The 20,152-nt window shown below is 38.1% G+C and overlaps 1 protein-coding gene across 1 annotated transcript in view; it reads right to left on the reverse strand.

The window, feature by feature from the left end:
• MAGI2 (membrane associated guanylate kinase, WW and PDZ domain containing 2) overlaps positions 1-20,152 on the reverse strand; it is a 705,159-nt gene that overhangs the window by 140,635 nt on the left and 544,372 nt on the right. The window contains exons 7-9 of the mRNA XM_041474679.1: positions 17,649-17,706; positions 10,582-10,703; positions 8,606-8,788 (exon numbers count right to left, since the gene is read on the reverse strand). Of these exons, the coding sequence (XP_041330613.1) occupies positions 8,606-8,788; positions 10,582-10,703; positions 17,649-17,706 (363 nt within the window). The remainder of the gene's footprint in view (positions 1-8,605; positions 8,789-10,581; positions 10,704-17,648; positions 17,707-20,152) is intronic.

Raw genomic sequence — 20,152 nt, forward strand, 5'->3', positions numbered from 1 at the left:
AATCATCAAACTTCTTATAATGTTGTTGTTTGAACAGTTAAATTAGAGAGAATTAAGTCTATTAATTTAAAAAGGGTTTTTGTTACTTTTAAAAAGTATTTATAAAACCACAAATGTGAGTTTTGAATTAGGCTAGGGGAAACAAACATCCTTAAAATTCTCAGATAAGGACTATTATTACAGTAATTAATCAATAAATCAATCACTGCTTACTCTAATAGATGAGTAATAAGGAAAACCAAAGGAGTCTATAAACAGACTCCTTTTTGAAGGAGGAATGAGGTAGCTTAAGCATGTGTCTAATGTAATTTGTGACAGCCTTTGGCATTTGAGATATTTGTATGTGACTTGCAGGTACCACACAAGGCTTACAAGAGAGTGCTGCCTGAAAAGGTAGAAGGAGGCTACGTGGGATCCCTGGAACTTTTAATGGCCCTGGACACCTATGTCTGTGCAACTGAATTGCACCCACATATTGGTAGTCTCAGTAATCTGCCTTTTCCTCCCTGCTGCCATCCTTCTTGGGAATCTGTCTTACTTAGTGTCCTGCTTTGAATCACCTCGAGTTCAGGTACTAAGCATAAAATGTGAGACAGAGGATTCCCAAAATGTCTATGTCATGGCAGACTTTAGAGCTAAACCCCAAGACAGAGTCAGAGACCACTGAGCTCTATTTGTACTAATAATAGGAGCCCAGAGTCATCTCATGAAGTGATACAGGACTTCCTAAGATTTTTTTTTAATTGTTCCTGTGACTTCAACAACACACTGTCCACTTGAAGAAGCATTTTGAAATTCAACTTATATGCTCTGCTACAATTATGCTTTCAGTTTGCATCAGTAATTTTAATTGAAGACTTGAAGGGAATAGAAAAATGACAGTGCTAAAAAGCATCAAAAGCTCTCTTCATAGCTTGAGGAATGTCTGTTTGTAGGCACTACCTAACAAATGCTCAGTAGCTTGGAGGGGCAGCACAGACTCAAGCTCTAAATCCCTATCAGGCAGAACAGATAGTGACATAAGGATTTTTTGCAACTCAGAGAGAACAAAAGTATATTGAATATCACATCAGCCAACTGAAAAATCTGGTGCACACAAAGACCTCAGATGTAGACAGCAATAGTGTGTGGTATACAAAATATGGATACTTTTTTCAGTCTAGGCTCGTCTCTGTCTTGGTTATCATTCAGTGAGTACCTCATAATATAGTGAATATCAAAAGAAGAAAAAATATGAAGAAAACACTAAAATAAGAATCTCATGGAGATTAAAATTCAGTAACTTTGAGACAAAAGTAGATACCTTCCCTAGTCCTTTGGTCAACATAAGGAAAAATTTACAGATATTAATGTAACTATTGTCCCAAGTTATCTGAAAACCACAGGAAGATAAAAAATATAATGAAAAATTAATCTTAGAAGAAAGTAGCAAAACTATGAAAAATTTCTAGCAACTTAAGTACTACCTTCTTGTCTTTCTATTTACATGCAGTGCTCAGTGAATTGCCTGCCTTAAAATTTGAAAGAACAGGGGACTGAAAATGAGTCTCTTAATTGCTATTAATATCCACAAGATGCAAGTATTAGTTTTACTGTCACCATCACACCTTTAAAACCACCTGTCATATCCCTTTCCCCAGCTAAATTGAGTCTTAATATATGATATCAAATAAATAAACTATCATTTTTTCCTTTACTTTGTGTTTGAAACCCCTTAAATATAATGTTGTCATACCTCAGCACTTTCCTCAGTGACAGGGGAACAGAAGATTTGTCTGTAAAATTTAAGATAAGATTCAGATTTAGTCCCCTTTAAACAACAAAAAAAATAATTAAGGGCTTTGCTTTAAAGAATTCTGGTTACTTAGAGACTCAGGATAAAATCGTAAGGACTAGCAAACTGATAGATTGTTAAAACCGGGTTAATTTTAACTCTACACCTCTTGCATAGTTTTTGCACTAGTTATATGATGTGCAAGTTTTTATGGTGAGAAATATAAAGTGGATTAAATTAAATGGGATGCTGTGTACTGCTAAATAAAAAAAAAAATAAAAAAGGTTGTATCAGTTTGTCTCAGCTATGAAGTAACGGGGCATCTGTTAACTCTGTCTTCATGTCTGGTGCAAAGACCACAACCCTCATGTTGTGGTTCCACTCTCCAGACCCTCATAATCTCCTTGATTTAAAAAGCCAAATTAACTTGTGAAATGAAAGAAGACTGGTACTGCAAAACAAGGCTGAGTTTTTAACAAATAGTTACTCTTTATATGTCTCACAAACAAGAAAATGTAACCAGCACTGCTAGTGGAAGGAACTATTGGTTTTGGTTGTACCAGATGCAAATATAGTGCTTCTGCTGTGCTTTGCACCATTTCATCAACAGCCCGGGGGATGCTGGAATACAAGCAGTAAACATAAGACAAATTCACACTGACTGGCCTAACGTGGGTGGGAGAAACCATTCTCCACAATGCCTGAAGTAATTTCTGTTACTGCTGTTACTTTCCAAACAGGTAATTTTCTTTCTCTGAACTCCATGGGATGATTAGCAACATATGGAGACAGAGAGATGTGCAGTCTCAGCTAGACTACAACAGCAGATGAGATATCCTAGCTTCCAAATAAAGCAGGGGAAGTAAGGGAAGCAGATAATACAAGCTGGTTTTATATGTTCTGCTCTGCTCTCACAGTCCTGCCTCCCCTGGCATCAGCTTGCATCTGTAAGACTGACACTTCATGGCCTTGGTTCATATTAAAATAGTTTTTTAGCCTGGAGATGCATAAGTCCAATGAAAAGATAGTCCTTCCTCAGTGGTCCCACTAGTAGCACAGCTTCTCATTTTCCTAACACCATGCTTTAACTTTGGGAGCCAGTTTTCCTGGAGCCACTGGATGAGAAGGTGCCAGGCAGGTGAGATAATTAAATTTCAGCCAGCTTTAGGTACTGTGGAAATCAAGCCCCACATGTATGTGACCAGCTCCTGGCCAGTGCACCTCTTGACATGGTGGTAAACAATTGGCTACCAAGGGAGGGGAACGCTGTAAAAGATTGGGTTGGGTTTGGACTGACAGCACTTCAGAAAGACATGACCTCTTTACTATAGGTACTGAGGTGTGTGGTCATGATACACTGAGCGCTGATCTGAAATTATTAACATTTCCAGATGACTGCCAAAACATAGATTTTAATTTTAATATATTTGTTTCTTTGGATTGAAGGTATTCTTTGTGCATACATGGTTCATCTTTTCTGTTGCTCAGACGAGAGAGCTTGCATCTCAGCTGAGCTCACATTAGGTGAGATGATGGTTTATTCACATGATCTGACAATGGATAAACAGGGAACAGAATTAAGCATCTGTTTGAACTTGTAAAAATGCATCCTTTTGTAGATATTCCCAATTCCTTCTGTCTTGAGTACTCCACTTTTTATAAAGGTTGTAAGATATTAGCCTCACTGTGAAAAAATATGCATTAATGAAACGAGATAATTATTTCCTAAGCCTAGTGACATTGTAGGCTCAACCTCCTGATAATGGCTTTGGGTTTGCTCTTATTCACTTAAATAATAACATTCATGGTTTTGTAGATCAACAAGTGTGGTTTCTCCAATTTTATTACTTTTAAAGTAATCTCAGCTTCTTGCAAAATTCATCATATGCAGAAGATCGTTATGGGTCTTAACAAATGTCCATGGACAGAAGCAAGGCAATGGGCCGCTCTTTCCAGTATTTCTAACTCATTCCCTTTGGAGATCTCTAAGGTGTGGTAGAAATTCTGAGTGGTAGATGTGGCACCAATCTCTAGCTTTTTTCTCTAGGCTTCATCCTGATACAGTCATACAAAAGTAATAGATGTCTGCTTATTTGGTAGGTGTAGACATTTGAATTGTAGACAAGGTATATCTGTTAGCTGAACCTTATCTTTAATTTATGAATTTCTATCTCTAAAATAGATCAACTAATATAGAAAAACTACCATTCCTGAGAGAACAACCTCTATAAAAGCCCAAGTTTGCATTGTTTACAGATGATTTAGCATCTTAAAACTGGCCAAGTGCATACTTGGCAGATGAAATGAAAGAATGTATTTCCCCTTTCTTGATTCACACTGTTGAGCTATGACATTTCCCCACAGATTTATGTTTCTGGAAAGTTCACCCTGCAGTGATCAAAGATATTCATCAGTCAGAAGGGTCATCACCAGACTCCAAGAACCACCTTTGCACCACGTCTTTGAGCTGTTTCCTGGAAACTTTCACCAAAGGAAATGGAGCTTGCTGAAATGCAGAGAGTGAGAATCTTTCCCCGAGCTTGATTATGTGGGAGTGTTAGAGTTTATCCAGTCCATTGAATAACCTTGAGAATTGTAGGAGAGTTTTTGCCTTTGCAGCTTGAGCTTTTATCTGACTCAGCCGCAGGCCTAAATCTTTGTTTGCCTTAGAACAGCAGTCAGTCAAAATCACTCACTGTATACAAATCTTTTCATGTAGATGCAGTCTTTTACCAGCATTTTAATCGAATGCAGGGGCATCTTAAATACAGACAGTTTTCTGTTGGCTGCATGAGGCTTCAGACAAGACAAAGCAATGTAACCTCCCAGAAAAGAATGTGGCATCAGCTCCTAGGCTGTCCTGATATAGGCAGAGTTGCTGTGGAATGTAATGTTCATATCCAGCAGCTTGATTGAGCTCCAAATGCTAAAACATGTCCTAGAAAGGCATTTTCAGGATTATTAACAACCATTAGCACACAGATGCTAGATTTACATGAGGGCATAATAGCCCCAATGAATTCTGAAACATCTGGCGAATGGGATCAGGAATGTAATTTCGGTTGTTTTTGACTCATCCACTAAGATGTGGTTCCTCTGAGTCTGCTTGTGAGGCTTCTTGTGGGTCTAGGACAAATATAAATACCTCTTAGTGCCCAGCACTGGCACCAAGGGGTTCTGATAGCTTGGCAGGACCTCAGATCTCTTGTTGCATCTCAGTGCACTCGGTTTGCCTCATTGCTTTGCTTCACAGCAGTGTCAAGTCACTGTCAGGCAGCTGCTTCTGTGCTCCCGATGGCTTCCAGGCTTTCAGCAGTGTTCCTCAGGGGTCAGTACTGGGACAGGCACCATTTAACATCTTTATTGGTGACTTGGACACAGGGATTGTGTCCCTCAACCAGCTTGCTGATGAAATCAAGCTGTGCGGTCACACGCTGGAGTTCCACCAGGCTTAGTGGAAGCTTCACCTGTTTCTGGTATGAGAGGTGGGACTGGATGATCTTGAAAGCCTTTTCCAACTATGTTCCAAAGGATTAAATCCAAAATTGCTCCATTTTGAAACTTTCAGGTCAAACTTCATTGTTATGATCACATTTAAGGGTGACAATGTCTTACATAGACCCACTCTTTGAATAGCATTTGTCTCTGACCCCTAGATTAGATTTTCGGTGGAGACATAAACCAAAGCAGTTTTCTATGAGCTTGTTTCTTTAACAATTAGCTTGAAGTACAGCTTCAGTGTCTTCAGCTTGTGGCCAAAGTTTAGGTAACATAAATGAAATTATGCTATTTCTTCATATTTCCCCCAAATGTCATGCAGATCTGAAATATGAAGATTTTGATAACCACTTGGCCAAAAAATAGTATCAGCTTTGCAAAGGACAGGGTCCAAATCATATTAGAGCTGGAGGCACTAGTGCTGTGATTATTCCTTACACTCAGGTTACCTCACAGATCATTGTCACTGCCCTCAGACTTTCTACTATGCTGCCCTAGAGCCACAATTTGATGTTTTGTTCTATAACCAAAGCTTCCCATGACTGATCACGTATGGAGTGCACATAAATTGAACAATGAAGCATAGTATCAAAAGAATAAATAAAATATTTTAAAAGCTCTATTCATTATCCAGTGATGTCTAACTAACAAACAAAAAGAAAGAGATGTAATTTCAAGTAGTTTTCCAACGTAAGATTTTAACAGCTTTTTGAACAAAAAGCTATTGATGTAACCTGGGAGGTTTTCATATCTTCAGTTGATTATATTGTACAATAGCTCAATAGGGCGAGAAACTCTAATTCAGGAAATATGAAAAGGATTTGATATCAGGAAATGCAAGCACTTTGTTGAACGATGCTTTTATAAACATTGTGACCTTAAATATATTTTTCCAGTTTTCCATTAATATATTTAAAAATTACTTTATTCATATAACCAGTGTTAGATGTCACAATCATTAGTGTGAGATTCTCCAATTACTTTATATCAGAATCTGTGACTCTTCTTAAAAACAAAGACATTTGAGGCCAAAATTTGTTCTGAGGTCTAATTTTATATGTTTTGGGGTCATATAATTGTAGAGTGATTATATATTTGAATGTAAATTTCTGTTTTGCATTCCTAATGCAGTCGAATTAATTACCTGAGGGAAAAAAATCCCTAATGCTATTCCTATGCATTTTAAAAACATTTTTCTTACATGTTCTCAGCACAATCCGTGACTACAATAATGAACATCAACAGTGTTGTGAAACCTATATTTCAGCATAAAAATTCAAGTAAGTTGCAAGGATACCCTGTTTTCCAGAGAAAATAACTCCATATAATCAAGTTCACTAATAAACAACCCACACTTTAGAGAGATTAGCAAGTAAGTACATTTGAGTTCTGCATCTGAGAATGCTGAACCATGACAAACAAAGAAAAGCTCTCATGCCATGTATTAGATAGTATGAAAATATTAAGAAAAAATGAAATTTATGTCACTGAAATCTTCTGAACTTCAGGAAGTCTATTGTATCCCTTGTTCCCCTAATCAACTAATTTAATAAATTTTGCCTTTGGGAACCATACTGCATTAAGATAAAATGGCAACAAGTACTGAAAAGTAAAAAGCTGTTAGACTAATGTTTTTTTGTAAAAACAGTGCCAAAAATCTATATTCTACTTCTCTCTTGCATTTTGTTTCTTCATAAAAATTTTTTTTTTATCTCTTTGGCATTAGAAACATCATGATGGCTATAACATTAGCTATGAAGCAAGTCCTGTTTGTTTTTTTTAAATAATACTTTTCCTAACCTTTACACTTCCTGTTTTGTGAGTCCTGGAGAGTCTTACAAAATAAACTAGAATCCAGGGTGATTTATTCTGACATATGAATATGACTACGATTAAAAAAAAAAACCCAACAAAACTACAATAAAAGAAAGATGAAATGAAATTTCCAGAAAAATCACTTCAGACTATTCAAATGATGCATAACAAAATGATGCACTAGCATCATTTGTGCCTGCAGTTTTTTCTGTGTCTGCTCCCTGCACTGTAACACACTAAAAGCATCTTTCTCTGCTGCTGTGACCCATCCACAATGATCTGTTATCAAAATTTAGAAAATTATCTTCATAGTGACTCTGGCCACCATGAAATGGGTTTTCTACAGTGGCAACAACAATCCCAAATTAGCATTTCTTTATTTCTATGCCTTGGTGAGAAATGGAAGGATAAATTACGCAAAAGAGGGGGTACAGAGTGACAGGGCTGCACAAACACAGGAGCACAGGACTCCAGTCCCTAGTAACCAGCTGTACCCGTGGAAGGCCCAGTGGACCTAAAGAACAAAAATCATAGAACAATAGAATGGTATGTGTTAAAAGGGACTTTCAAGATCGTCTATCTCCTTTGCCACCCACTAGACCAGGTTGCTCAGGGCCCTGCCGAGCCTGGCCTTCAACGCTTTCAAGGATGAGGCATCCACAAATTCTGGGCCAAAGTTTTCACCATGATAGTGGAGAAACACTAGGAAAGGAGTCCAGAGAGGCTGAGGAACCTGTGTCTTCATGAAATTTTCTCAAGACCCTGAGAAACCTGATCCAAGTTAGTCTTATTATAAGCAGGGGGCTAGTGACTGAAGGTTCCTGCCAACTGAAATAATTCTGTTTTTCTCTGTCTTTTCCTAATGAAGATGACAACCGCTTGGAAACAGAATTCATCTTCCTCCAAGAGTTTCATCCATATGTAGACCTGATGTGACCTTTCAGACAGTGGTTTGCAATCTTTATCAATCTGTGAACATGAAAATATTTGTAATGGTGGTCCAATCTTCAGAACAGCTTTCAATCTCTTCAGAAGTTTCTTTTATTTCATGAGTTTTCACAGATTCTTTTTTAATAGGACACAAATTCCTGTGTGTCCATATGCCACACTGAAAACTCTTGTTATGATGGTTCTAATGAGAACAGTATTGGATGAGACTCAACTGACTATTTTGCAAAACCATCCTTTCCAAAGAAATAAATTTGCACTTAGTAGTCTGTATTCTCTGTCTCTTTTCTTTCCATGTAGACTTCCCTTAAGTAAACAGTCTATAAAACATAACCCATTTTTATGTAGGGGAATGTAGAGATCTTTTCTCCCTTAAAATATTGTGAAATAGGAAAAATAAGCTACCTGGCACTTATCAACAAGAAATTTTTACCAAGAAACTTACCTTTTCTGCATATTAACACAAAAAGTCGTATGGAAAATATATGTATTTATGGAGAGAGTGAGACTCAGAAATCTATTTCTCATTCTATTTCTCGTATAAAAGAACAGAGGAACTTTCATAATTACCTGTTTCCATTTTCCCATCTTGTGCTGCAGGCCCATCAGGAATTACACTCTTCACCTGGAGAAACTCATCCGGCTCATCCCCACCAATGATGGTAAATCCAAAACCCATGTTGCTTTTCTTAAGAGTTGTGCTGAGGAATGTCCCCTTCAGCTGTGATGCATCACGGGTGAAGAGTGGTTTTTCTACATCAGTCAACACAAGAAAGACAAAAGTTCTGACCTAGTCGCAACACAGCAGGGACAGCACATAACAATATTGGCTGACACCAAGTGGCAGTGTATCAAAGGTAAGAAAATAAAGAGTGCAGGCATTCCAGGAAAAATATTTGTGGGTTCTTGTACTAATACAAAGCTTAAAACTTATTTCTTATCTATGGCAGATCAGCCATAAATGAAAAGATATAAATATCCTTTGATATTAGAAATCCATTTAGAAGTGGATATTGCGTAGCTAAAATAATCACAACAATAAAAATGATCTGTGAGGTAATTTAAAAACCTCTTTCCTAACCTATAAATTCAGCTTTGTCTACAAAGTAATACATTCCTTGTAATTTCCCTCCCAGCCACAGTGAGGAAAACATCCCCTGTGAATGTCTCATTCCATTTGTTACCCAGAAGAGGTAAATACTAGACAAGCTTTTCTCTCCAAACACACGGGGTTTAGGCATCCAACAAGTGACACACATGACTTCTGTGCAAACATCGTGTCCCCTCTCCGCGTGCCTCGGGGTGCGCTGTGGGTGCCGGGGGTCCCCGTGCTCCTCTGCCATGCTGCAGTCGGTGAGGGAGGGTTGGGGAAGGTGCAGAGTTTGTGAGCCCAGCTGGCCCTGGGGCTGGCGAGCAGCGGGACGTACCGTACAGCCCGCGGGCCCCGGCGCGCTCGCGCCGGCACTGCGACAGGTCATTCACGCTGCGGGACCTCCTGGGAGCGGGGCGCAGGCGCGCAAATTTGGGTCTAGGTAAGGTTGATGAGAAGCTTTCTACTGTTACAAAGGAGAACAAGCCTCACTCTCTGACTATAACCTGTAGCTATGATATTTTATTAAAAATCCTTTCCTAGGATTTTTCCCCTCCTGAGGAGCTGGGAGCCTCAGGAAAGAAATGTAAACAATTACTATCTGCTGCTGTGGAATGCAACAGGTGCATCTTCCATTGGTCCATGTGGATTGTTTTCCATTGATGACCAGTCACAGCCACCTGTGCCGAGGCTGTGAGCAGTCACAAGATTTTGTTACGAATTCTGTTCTATTCCTGTTCTTTGTAGCCTTCTGATCATCTTTTCTTTCTGTTCTTTTAGTATAGTTTTTATGTAGTATTTTAGTATAATATGTAACATAATAAATCAGCCTTCTGAGAAAATGGAGTCAAGCCTTGTGTCTCCACACACAGAGAATTCACCTCAACAATAACCTTATGTTAAAGTTCATTTGTTGATACCAGTATTGTTTGCTGCTTATACAGCTCCTTTTTGTTACCAAAGGGCTGCATTCCTGTAAACTCCCATAACACTGTGCTTGAGGCTTTTAACTTAATTGATGCTCACTAGATGAGCTAGCTTAGAAACATACCAAATATCAATTAAGAGTAATTTAGAGAAAGTACAATTAAGTATTTCAGTGTTGTCAAACTTGGGTGCTCAAGAGAGAGTTGTACATTCCCAGGAACAGAATTTATGATTTTATTTAGAAAATTACTTTGGGAGTCTTATTGTGCTTTCAATTTCTCAGCATTTAGGAAACACTGGATTCGACTTTTCTGTTTTTCTCTGCACCTCTGAAAGTTTTAGTTGGCTGCTGAGTCCTGCAACTATTGGAACCCGGACATTTAAGGGAGAAAATTGCTAAGATATAGGCGATAATATTTTGAGTATTGGCAATGCTATTCTTTTAACCAGACTGTGACAAAATCATTGTCACATAAACAGGAGAGCAGGTTCTTTCATCTTAGCCAAGACAGCTGACGTGGTACTGTACCTCGGAAACCTTGGGCCTGCATAGGCTTTGTTCCAAGTTCTGCGTTGGGCATGTTATGCTGCTGTAGCTTCCTTTTTGCTTCTAGGACAGGGTTTTCAAATTGAGTTCTTCTATTTATGTGGCTGGAAAAAAATTGGTATTGATTAAAAACTGCGTTCAGTTGGGTGAAATGATAATTTCCACAGTAGGGTGCTCTAGGCCCCAATGGGCCTGAGCACGTCCCTTACATTCCACACAATTTTGTTCAGGATGAGGATATACAACCAGTTCCCTGTGTAATGAACAGCACTGAGCAGCATCCTATCACTTCAATATGCTAAATCTGCTACATACAAATTGTTGTGTTGTGATCTATGGGACTACATATGAAACAGCAGCACTGCTGAAACATGCTACAGCAACAGTTTTCCATGTCTTCAGCATGACCACTGTTCTGTGGATGATTCAAAGAATCTCAACCAGTTTTGTGCATTATTATCAATTAGTTGTAAGTGAATTTACTCACTTACACAAAACCAAAAGCCTAGACAACAGAGTGCTTTTATGATGGTAATTTACAAATAAATCTAATGGGTAATAAATTGATTGTTCCTTTTTATTACTACAGTGTGTATCTGCTCAGCTGTACAGAAAAATCAGATGGAGAAACTAAATTAGATGGTAGATAAGAACTATGCAAATCATATATGAAATATAAGAAAAGTTAATACATACATTTTTTTCTTGAAGTTTTACATTTCCTACTACAGGTCATTAAGTCCATCTCTGGCATTACACCATTATCTTTTTGCATTGTGTTTAGGACTGTGATCTTTACCACTACTGTCACTATATCCTTGATTTTAATTCTTTAAAGCACACATTTTATCTATCACTGAGCTATCCTTCAATCCTGTCCTGGGATATGTTTAGCATGCTCTCCAAAGGAGGCAAACCAATATAACAGGCTGCATGGAACGTTGCTGCAAGATAGGATCACAATAGAATCACAACAAAGAGAGGGGGCATGTGCTTCCAACACTGCTCTGGGGAATCAAATACATATGTACAGAAGGGCAGGCTTTTGTCACTCCTTATTTATACTCACTGGATTACCATCTATTGAGCTCTTCTGAAAATCCAATCCCAGTCATGGGTTTAAGCACTTGGACATGTTACCTGGTAACTTTCACAACTCTAAGATCCTAAAAGGTTCGGTTTTTTTTACATTGCAATGACCTTTTGTGCCGCATTAAACACTTTTCAGGTCCTTTGAGATTTTGATCCTACCACAGCTTCAAAGAAGATAAGTGGAATTGCCATTAGGACGTGAGGTACAGGAAAGGCAGCAAGTCCCATGGGAGTGCAATACACTTGCAAAATAGGATTTAGTGGCCAGTGCTAATGAAATTAAAAGACTTTCAGTCATGTAAAAGAATATTTGATTTAATGAGATGAAGTAAATGTGATAAATCCTTAAGTTGATACTTCGTTCACATGGCTATAACTCATTCAAGTAAGCTAGCTTACTCTCATACTCTAAAATTTTCAGTAATGGCTTTCAGTAAATTTTAGTCTATGCTGCAGACAGAGAAAGTCCCTCTCATTTCCTTCCATTCTTCAGACAGGCCGGTTAACATTGTAGTTGTTCCTTTCCTTGACTTTTGCTTTCTATTATTTATGGTAATTGCCAGGTTCTTCACCACCTTATTCTACTGAAAACCTAGAAACTTATGATAAAGGGAGAAAAACTTCACTAGTTAAAAATGGAGAAACCAAGACTTATGTGCATTAAAAAAAGGTAATAATAAGCTACTAACATAAGCATGAAAAAAGTAATTATGTGATATGTTTATCATTTGTGTTTCCGTGTTGTAAAGGAAATACTGTTTTTGCCTTTACACAAGACAGTGATGAAACTCAAATACTACACAAAGTTCCGAGTACCCATGATCAAATGAAATGAATCTCTATGAAAGGTTTTACAAGAAGACCAGTGAAAGAGAGTATTCTATTACAGAAGATCAAAGGAGTTTTATGAGTACCCATGATCAAATGAAATTAATCTCTGAAAGGTTTTACAAGAAGACCAGTGAAAGAGAGTATTCTATTACAGAAGATCAAAGGAGTTTTAGCTTTTTATTCAAGCAGAATTAATTCTGATATATAACTGCATTCTATGAATACATTTGGAAGTAAATACTAGAATGTATTAAAGACGCCAGGATTTCAGACTTGAAGTCTGTAGGCTTCTCAAAAGAGAAGTGTGAAGTTAGAAAACAGCTTTCAGGAGGAGGTATGGAGTACAGTACCTAGCTTGTTTTATGTTAGAATTTAATAAGGTTTCAACCAGGGCTGCTGTACATGTGGGTTAGTTGCCTCAACATAGGGATCATCTCTTACTCTAGGGGCTCTAAAGTATCCTGCCCTGTTCTCCAGCTGCCCTCCACAAGAGCAGAGATTTCCCATGGCTTTTGTGCCATATCGTGCAGGGTATGGATATCCAAGATTACACTCCAGTCTTCATTCAGGACTTTGCATTATGCTCTGTGTCATGTTGCAGTTGCAGGGCCCATCTCAGAGCTGCAGGAGGGCCCCTGCAGACCTAAGGTTCAACTTAAGTGTGGTTCTGTGATACAAGAAAGTTGGGATTTTAGCTAATCTGTGCTCATGGCTCAAGAAAGATTAATTACTGTGGTACTGACATCAGCTAGAATCCATATTTTATTGCCTACTTACAGTTTCTAGGTATAGTTTAAGTTGTGGTTTGGTTCATTTAAACAGAAATATCATTAATAACAGCTGACAATGACATTTCATCCTATCAGATCAGATAAGAAGATTAACAGGTTCTTGAAGCATCTCATCTTGTTGGTGCAACTTTAATAATTCTAAACTCCAATTTATTGTCGTATTTTGACTGCTTTTTGGTAGTGTGCAATCTCCAAAGCACAATGTGAAATTTCCAACTAATAAAAAAACCCAAAACAATCTGCATAACATATTGTGCCTAGGAGGACTCAAAGAAAAGAAAGTTATATTTATAAAATAATCAGTAATTTTTAGCAGTCAGTAATATTGTATTATGCTCCTATACTGATGTTACATGAAACACATCTCTTTTATGCAATTTTAAGTGCTATATAGCTTCTTGGCTAAATCAGAAAAAAGTGCTCCTGAGGAGTTTACTTGAGAAAGAAAATATTAAGCTAAGTAATTCTCTTGACATTCTAGTTTTTCATCTAGCTACTTCAACAGCATACAAAATATAAATTACTAGCCTAGGCCATCATAAGACAAGCCAAATGTGAGTTTTAGAGATGGTTACAAGTAAGTGCTTTTGTGGTTAAAACAGATTTTGGATGGTAGCCAAAATGTATTGCTCATTGCTCACAGGATCTAATTCAGTGAACAATTCTAACTTAAATTTTCTTCCTTTATTTTATACAATATATATTAAATCAAAAATCCTAATCCAAAACCTTATCCAACTAATTTATTCTAGTGGCATTGTGGCTGTGCAGAGAAGGAGTGGCTGGTGCTGCTGGCCCCTCTTAGCTCGCTGTATCTCAGCTGGGGACACACCCTCAGAGGTGGATTTTCTTTTGAGCTGCGTTTCCTTGTGATGCTCAAATACTGTCTCTGTGTGATGGGGAGGTACCATCACCACCAGCCAGCCTATAAGACACAGACACAGTTCTGCCCTCTCAGCAGTCAGTGGGGCCAGGCAAAGTTGTTTTTGTGATGAGTTTCAGGTTAGATGTACATAACTGAAACACATCCTTAGCAGATTTGCGGCTGTAGTGCCTAATTTGCAGACTTTAATTGATGGTCAAGGCACTGTGCTCTGACAAAATGGTAGCAGGTCAGAGCATGGGCACCAGTAGAAGGATTTTAACCTATCTCATTTTCTTATCTACTTTATATTTGAGATGGGGCTTTTTTGCAGTTTTTGCCTATAGCTTTTGAAATTACTGCCTATTACTCAACAAAGCAATTCCGGGGATCAGGATGCCTATAAAATGGATATTCTAATGTATAACTTGTTAGTGCCTATCTACTCTTTATATTCACATTTTTCAGTTGATAACACTTTATAATGACAAAAAGACCTGAGATAACCTTTTCTATTTGAGTAGAGAATTGTCAGAAGTTGTAAATCAAGGTGGTATATTTTTCTAGGATAAATACCTGTACAGCTCATTTAGCTGTTTTATTAAAGAGTCCGTGTCTGAAAATTGAGCTCTGTGTTGTAGTTAGTAATCCTTGAAGAGGAAAACAATCTTTTGGCAATTAGAATCCTGAAAGACCCAGTGCACTCTAATGACTGCTTTCTCTCCATAGCTCTGCACAGCTCAGCGCCGCTAGTTCTTAGTTTATGAATTAAGACCAGATTGCATGGAAGTTAACAAATATATAGCAAACACTTCTCATTTATGTCAAATGTCTACACATTACAAATGAACTCTGGAGCTGCATAAAAAAGCAAATGAAAATTATAATATTATCTCACACCTACATTAATGCATGGTTAAGAGAGGTAGTTATATTGGAGACTTTTCTAAACAGAATTTGCAAATACATTGTGATTTGTTTTTAGTAACTTGACTAGCAAGAGATTTAAGTTTCTTTGTTTTGGTTTGTTTTCTTTTTTAGCTTTATCTCAGAATATTTGAGCTGAACATGGCTGTTCCTTGTAAGGTGGAAGGGAGTCTGTCTGCCTCATTGCTCAACCGTACAAACTTCCCATGGGTTACAAGCACCTCAGTGAGCAGAGTACAAACCCTTCTCTTATGAGGATTTTGTAGGCCTGCATGTAAACTCAGACTGGACCTAAATACGTGGAAGTTTTTAATCTTGTTTTTCATAATTTACCTACTTTTATGACAAAATTAAGAGATTTTATTGTAATCTTATTTTATCTAGTTAGAAATGAATTCATCTGTTGAGTACTGGTAATAAAAAAGCTGTGAGTGTTATATATTGTAGCAGGAAGAATGGAAAGCAATCTTTGTTTCAAACTTATTGAGCTCAGACAGCAAATTAAACTACAGCTACATTTTACTGACTATAAAACTCCATGTGAATTTAGCAGGGCTTCAGTTTTAATGCCACACCATGAGCATCCATTCCACTTCTAAAAACCTCAGAGACTGCAGTAGGTTTGATGTATTTGTCCACAAATCTTATCTGTGGTAGGATTAATAAATTTGGCACTAACAGCCTTAAAATATGTAATTGCACAATAACATCTGGCCCTGGTGCCTTGCATCTGTTTACCTGTGGTTGGACGTGAAATGCAGATAAATACTCCTTCCTTTCCTGACTCTGCAGTGGAGTGTGAGCCTTGCTGGTGCCAGAATGCCTCAGGCTGCACCAACAACCAAGGGAGTCTCAGTAAGAGATTACTGCACAAAAATTGCACAACACCTGTTACACTCCAAAATACCCTAAAAACCACTGGGGAAGAAGATTTACTTACACCCAGTAGCTGGATAATTACACGTGCAGAAATCTTTGGCAGGGGTTAAGTACAAAATGATAGGAGAACTGCATCCCCTGCCTACTTGGGGATATCACAAAAGAGCTCAGGCATTACAAGGAGGAGTAATTTAATGGTATTATGTAGGGACTTCAAAACTAATCCTTTTACTTCCATCTGGACTGACCAAGGTGACTTGGGCTGAGCAGCAAAGTAGATAGAGCTGCTGCCTCTTTCACCTGAGGGCAGGAAGCAAGCTGGGGACAAAGAAGGAGAGCAGGTGCTCTGGCATTTGGAGAATGGGACAGAAGGAGTCAGCAGAGCAGTGAACAAACACCATTTTCTGTTGATTGTTTGCTTTGTAGATGGCTGGGGAACATGCATAGGCATTCACAAGCTGCTGCTGTGGCAGAAGGTAAGGAAGGGACATCTTACATCCTCTAGACCTCCAGGAATCGAATTATTTTTATTATCTCCCTGCACACCTAAACCCTTGCATAACAGCAGCATGTCCTGAAGCCTGGAAAAGCTGCATCTCCAGTTCCTGTCCATGGCAATCCTACAGTCAGTGTGCTGGTATGGATTCAAGAGACCAATGAAAAAATGTGAGACACAAAGGAATTTTTCTATTTTCTATGAAACAATTAGATAAATATACTGCTTGAGTGTCAAGATTTGAAATTGAAATTTTTGGTCAGGGGCAATATTCTCTAAAGATCTCTGTTGTTTAATAAAAAGCACTAATGGATAGTTGTTTCTCAACCTTGCAACTGCTATCTGCACAGTGACAGGAGTGGTTTTCTGTCTCTCTTGCATACTGTCTGTAGAGAGCAGAGTGAGAATAGACAACCCCCCCCCCCCAAAAAGGTATCACAATTTGAATCTAGATTCATTTTCACAAGTCTCATTCACTATGTTAAGTTAAAAAACTCTCAGATTTACTTATTTTATGTACAAACTGGCCAGATTCTACCATTACTTCAAACAAAAGCATTTTTTTGGCCTTTGCACAGAGGAAGAAGCTTTTTTCTTGTTTCATAACTAAAACAGAATCTGAAGAAAATGAAACCAAGGATTGTGCTATAAAAATAGAATTTATATTGTTTTCAGCTGCACTTTTAAATACAAAATAAAACATAAAATTGTATCTGCAGCATAGAAAAAATTTGACTTCTGGTACAACCAGCATAAACACCTGATTTGCAGAAAGCGAGGACTACCCAGAAACAGATTTTAACTGAGCTAAAATGATTATGCTTTGCTCTATTAATTGATTAACAAGATTTATACCTTGCTGGATATTCAAAGCTTAGATAGAAAATGCAATGTCTCTTTAATGGATATGTTCTTTGTACAAGTGTCAGCTGGAAAGGGACCATGAAACCAGGCCCTGGATAAAGAGGGTGACTGAATGCCTGAGTCACTGATTTGGGACACTTTGAATACATCTGGATATATTAACTGCATTGATGACTGAGAATTCCTGGTATACCCTTAGTTTAACAGGTAATTGTACCCATTCCTTGCCAGGCTGAGCATTGCAGTGGATACCAGTATTAGATCATGACATATTAATAGCAACTTAATATTGAACTTAGGAACTTACTCAACATAATAAGTGCCATAAATGGGATCATCAATTTTCTCCCAGCCATATGGAAGCTCTGAAAAACAAAGAGTTAATCCCTCTCAGTAAATGTAGTACAGAATGCAAAGATTTCTAATAGCAAAATTGTGGATCTTTGCTGGGGATTGAGGGAAATAATATTGAAATTAGATACAGTGACTAAAGCAAAGCCAAATCATGAACACACCCCATGGCAGCCACAAGTAGTAGTAACTTGGAAATTTGCGTGTAAAACCAACTCTTAGTTTCTAGAGCAACACATTTTGGTTGAAGTTCTATATTGTTCCAAGTTGTACCAGCCAACAACTCTAGCACATCTTGTGTGACATCACTGCCAGAGGAAGTGAGGCCATTCTATTTTCATGAATAAAACACACAAAAAATGAATTTGATTTTTGAGCTTTTTTTCTTAGGAATCCTGGAAAAGTTGGTCTAGAAGGAATGAAAAGAGTTTGTCTCCTGTCATATAAGTACAGTTAGTATACTGAAATGTTTGCATTATTCTTCTTACTGGGATAGCAATTCCACAATCTCCAAAGGCATCCTGTTCCAAAGGTAAGTTATATATAAGGAACACAGGAGCACAGAACAGTACCTGAAAGTACAAACCAAAATAAGATATTGTAGCATCCTCTGGACATAAAGCTAACTACATTTTTCAGAAACAGAGATCCCTAAAACATTCTGGTCTTAAAAATGAAACTGTTGCAAATATTAATTCAACAATCTTGAAAATCAATCTGCATTCATTTATAACCAAACTGCCACATACATATTCATGTACATCGATACTTATTTTATTATCAATAACACTGAATGCTTAAAAAAATTATACTGACAGCAGAATTTCATCTTGTGTTTAAAAGGCACCAGACAGAGGCAACAAGTATTTCAGTTGACTTGAACAGAGTAAAAACCTCAGTATCAAGTGATGACATGGATGGAGGAGACTCACAAAGGGATGGCATTCCCGTTATGCACAGATATTGATTTCTGTGCAGTTAAAGACTGACACAATGTATGGGGAGTGGTACTGAGATTGTAAAAGGAAATTTGATTCTGGAATTTCTTATCTCAGATTTCTTTTTCTTTATAAATTCTGTTGTACTATTTTAAATTAACTTTTTGGAGACAATGAGTACTGAACTAGACAGAATAGAACTGATGAAGATCATATTGAACAGTCATTACACTGGTCATAAAGAAGTACTCCTGGAGGATTGAGCTTTTTATTATTTTTTCACTGACAATATGAATAGACAATTATTGACTTGCTCAAAGGGGCAAATAGGAAAGTAAAGCCTGAGTGGCAAAAGGGAGGCTAAAGGGTTAAAAGGCCATGTTAACCTCCTCTTGTTACTTCTCCTTTAAGTGTATCTGTAGTAGCTGATCCTTTCTTGAATGAACCTGTTTAGATTGCTGTGAACTCCATGTCACATTGTCCCCAGGGGATGTTCCTGCTCAGCCTATTCCAATCCTGCAGTGAAGGATACAACCCTCTGCCAGAGACATGCAGATGAGGAAACTCCACATTACTTTTTTTTTTTTTCTTTTTTTTAACAGAAGGCTTAATGTTGATACTCAATTTTTCCTATTTTTCTTAGAATATTATTAGCTTTGAAATCCTCTTAAGTCCACATTCTGAACTACTTTTGTCAGGGCTATTTTGTTACTGTCTTTTCATAGGAATAAAGGCAGCATAAGGTATTCAAGCTGGTCTCAGAATTACAGAATGGTTGATGTTGGAAGGGAACTTTGGAGGTTTTCTAGCCCAACTCCTCTGCTCAAGGCAGGGTCAACTAGATCAGATTGCTCAGGACCATCTTCAGTCAGCACTTAAATATATCCAAGGATGGAGACACCACAACCTTTCTGGATAAATCAGCCTGTGCCCTTTTGCCTCCTGCCATGTCACCAGACACCTCTGCAAAGAGCCTAGTTCTGTCCTCGCACCTCCCTTCATGTATTTATCTAGATTGACAAAATCTCCCTTGAACCTTCATTTCTTCAGGCTAAACCATCCCAGGTTCAGGTCCCAAGTCTCTCATCCTTTCCTCCTAGGAGAGATGCTCCATCCTTTAATCATCTTAATGGCCATTCACTGGACTGTCTTCTTCGTGTCCATGTCTCTGCTGTACTGGGAGCCCTGGGTCCAGCACTCCAGCTGTATCCCACCTGCGCTGAGCAGAGGGGCAGGATCATTTCCTTGATCTGCTGGCGATGCTCTGCCAAGTGCAGCCCAGCAGGCTGCTGACCTATGTTGTTGCAGGGGCACATCGCTGCCATGTCGAGGCTCTAAGCATTAGAAAGTCCTGTTGATGCTCTTTGCAGGCCTTCTTAGAACTAGAATAAAACGAGGTGAATCACCCTACAAGAGCTCTCACAAAATCCTGTGTATCTCGGGACAAGGCTGTGTAGTGTAATCCATAAATATTCAAAAAGAAATCAGCTGATGCACAAATCTTGTACTGCCCCTACAGAAA

The sequence above is a fragment of the Pyrgilauda ruficollis genome, unplaced genomic scaffold (assembly GCF_017590135.1).
Source record: "Pyrgilauda ruficollis isolate IOZ18807 unplaced genomic scaffold, ASM1759013v1 scaffold33, whole genome shotgun sequence".
NCBI classification, from domain to species: domain Eukaryota; kingdom Metazoa; phylum Chordata; class Aves; order Passeriformes; family Passeridae; genus Pyrgilauda; species Pyrgilauda ruficollis.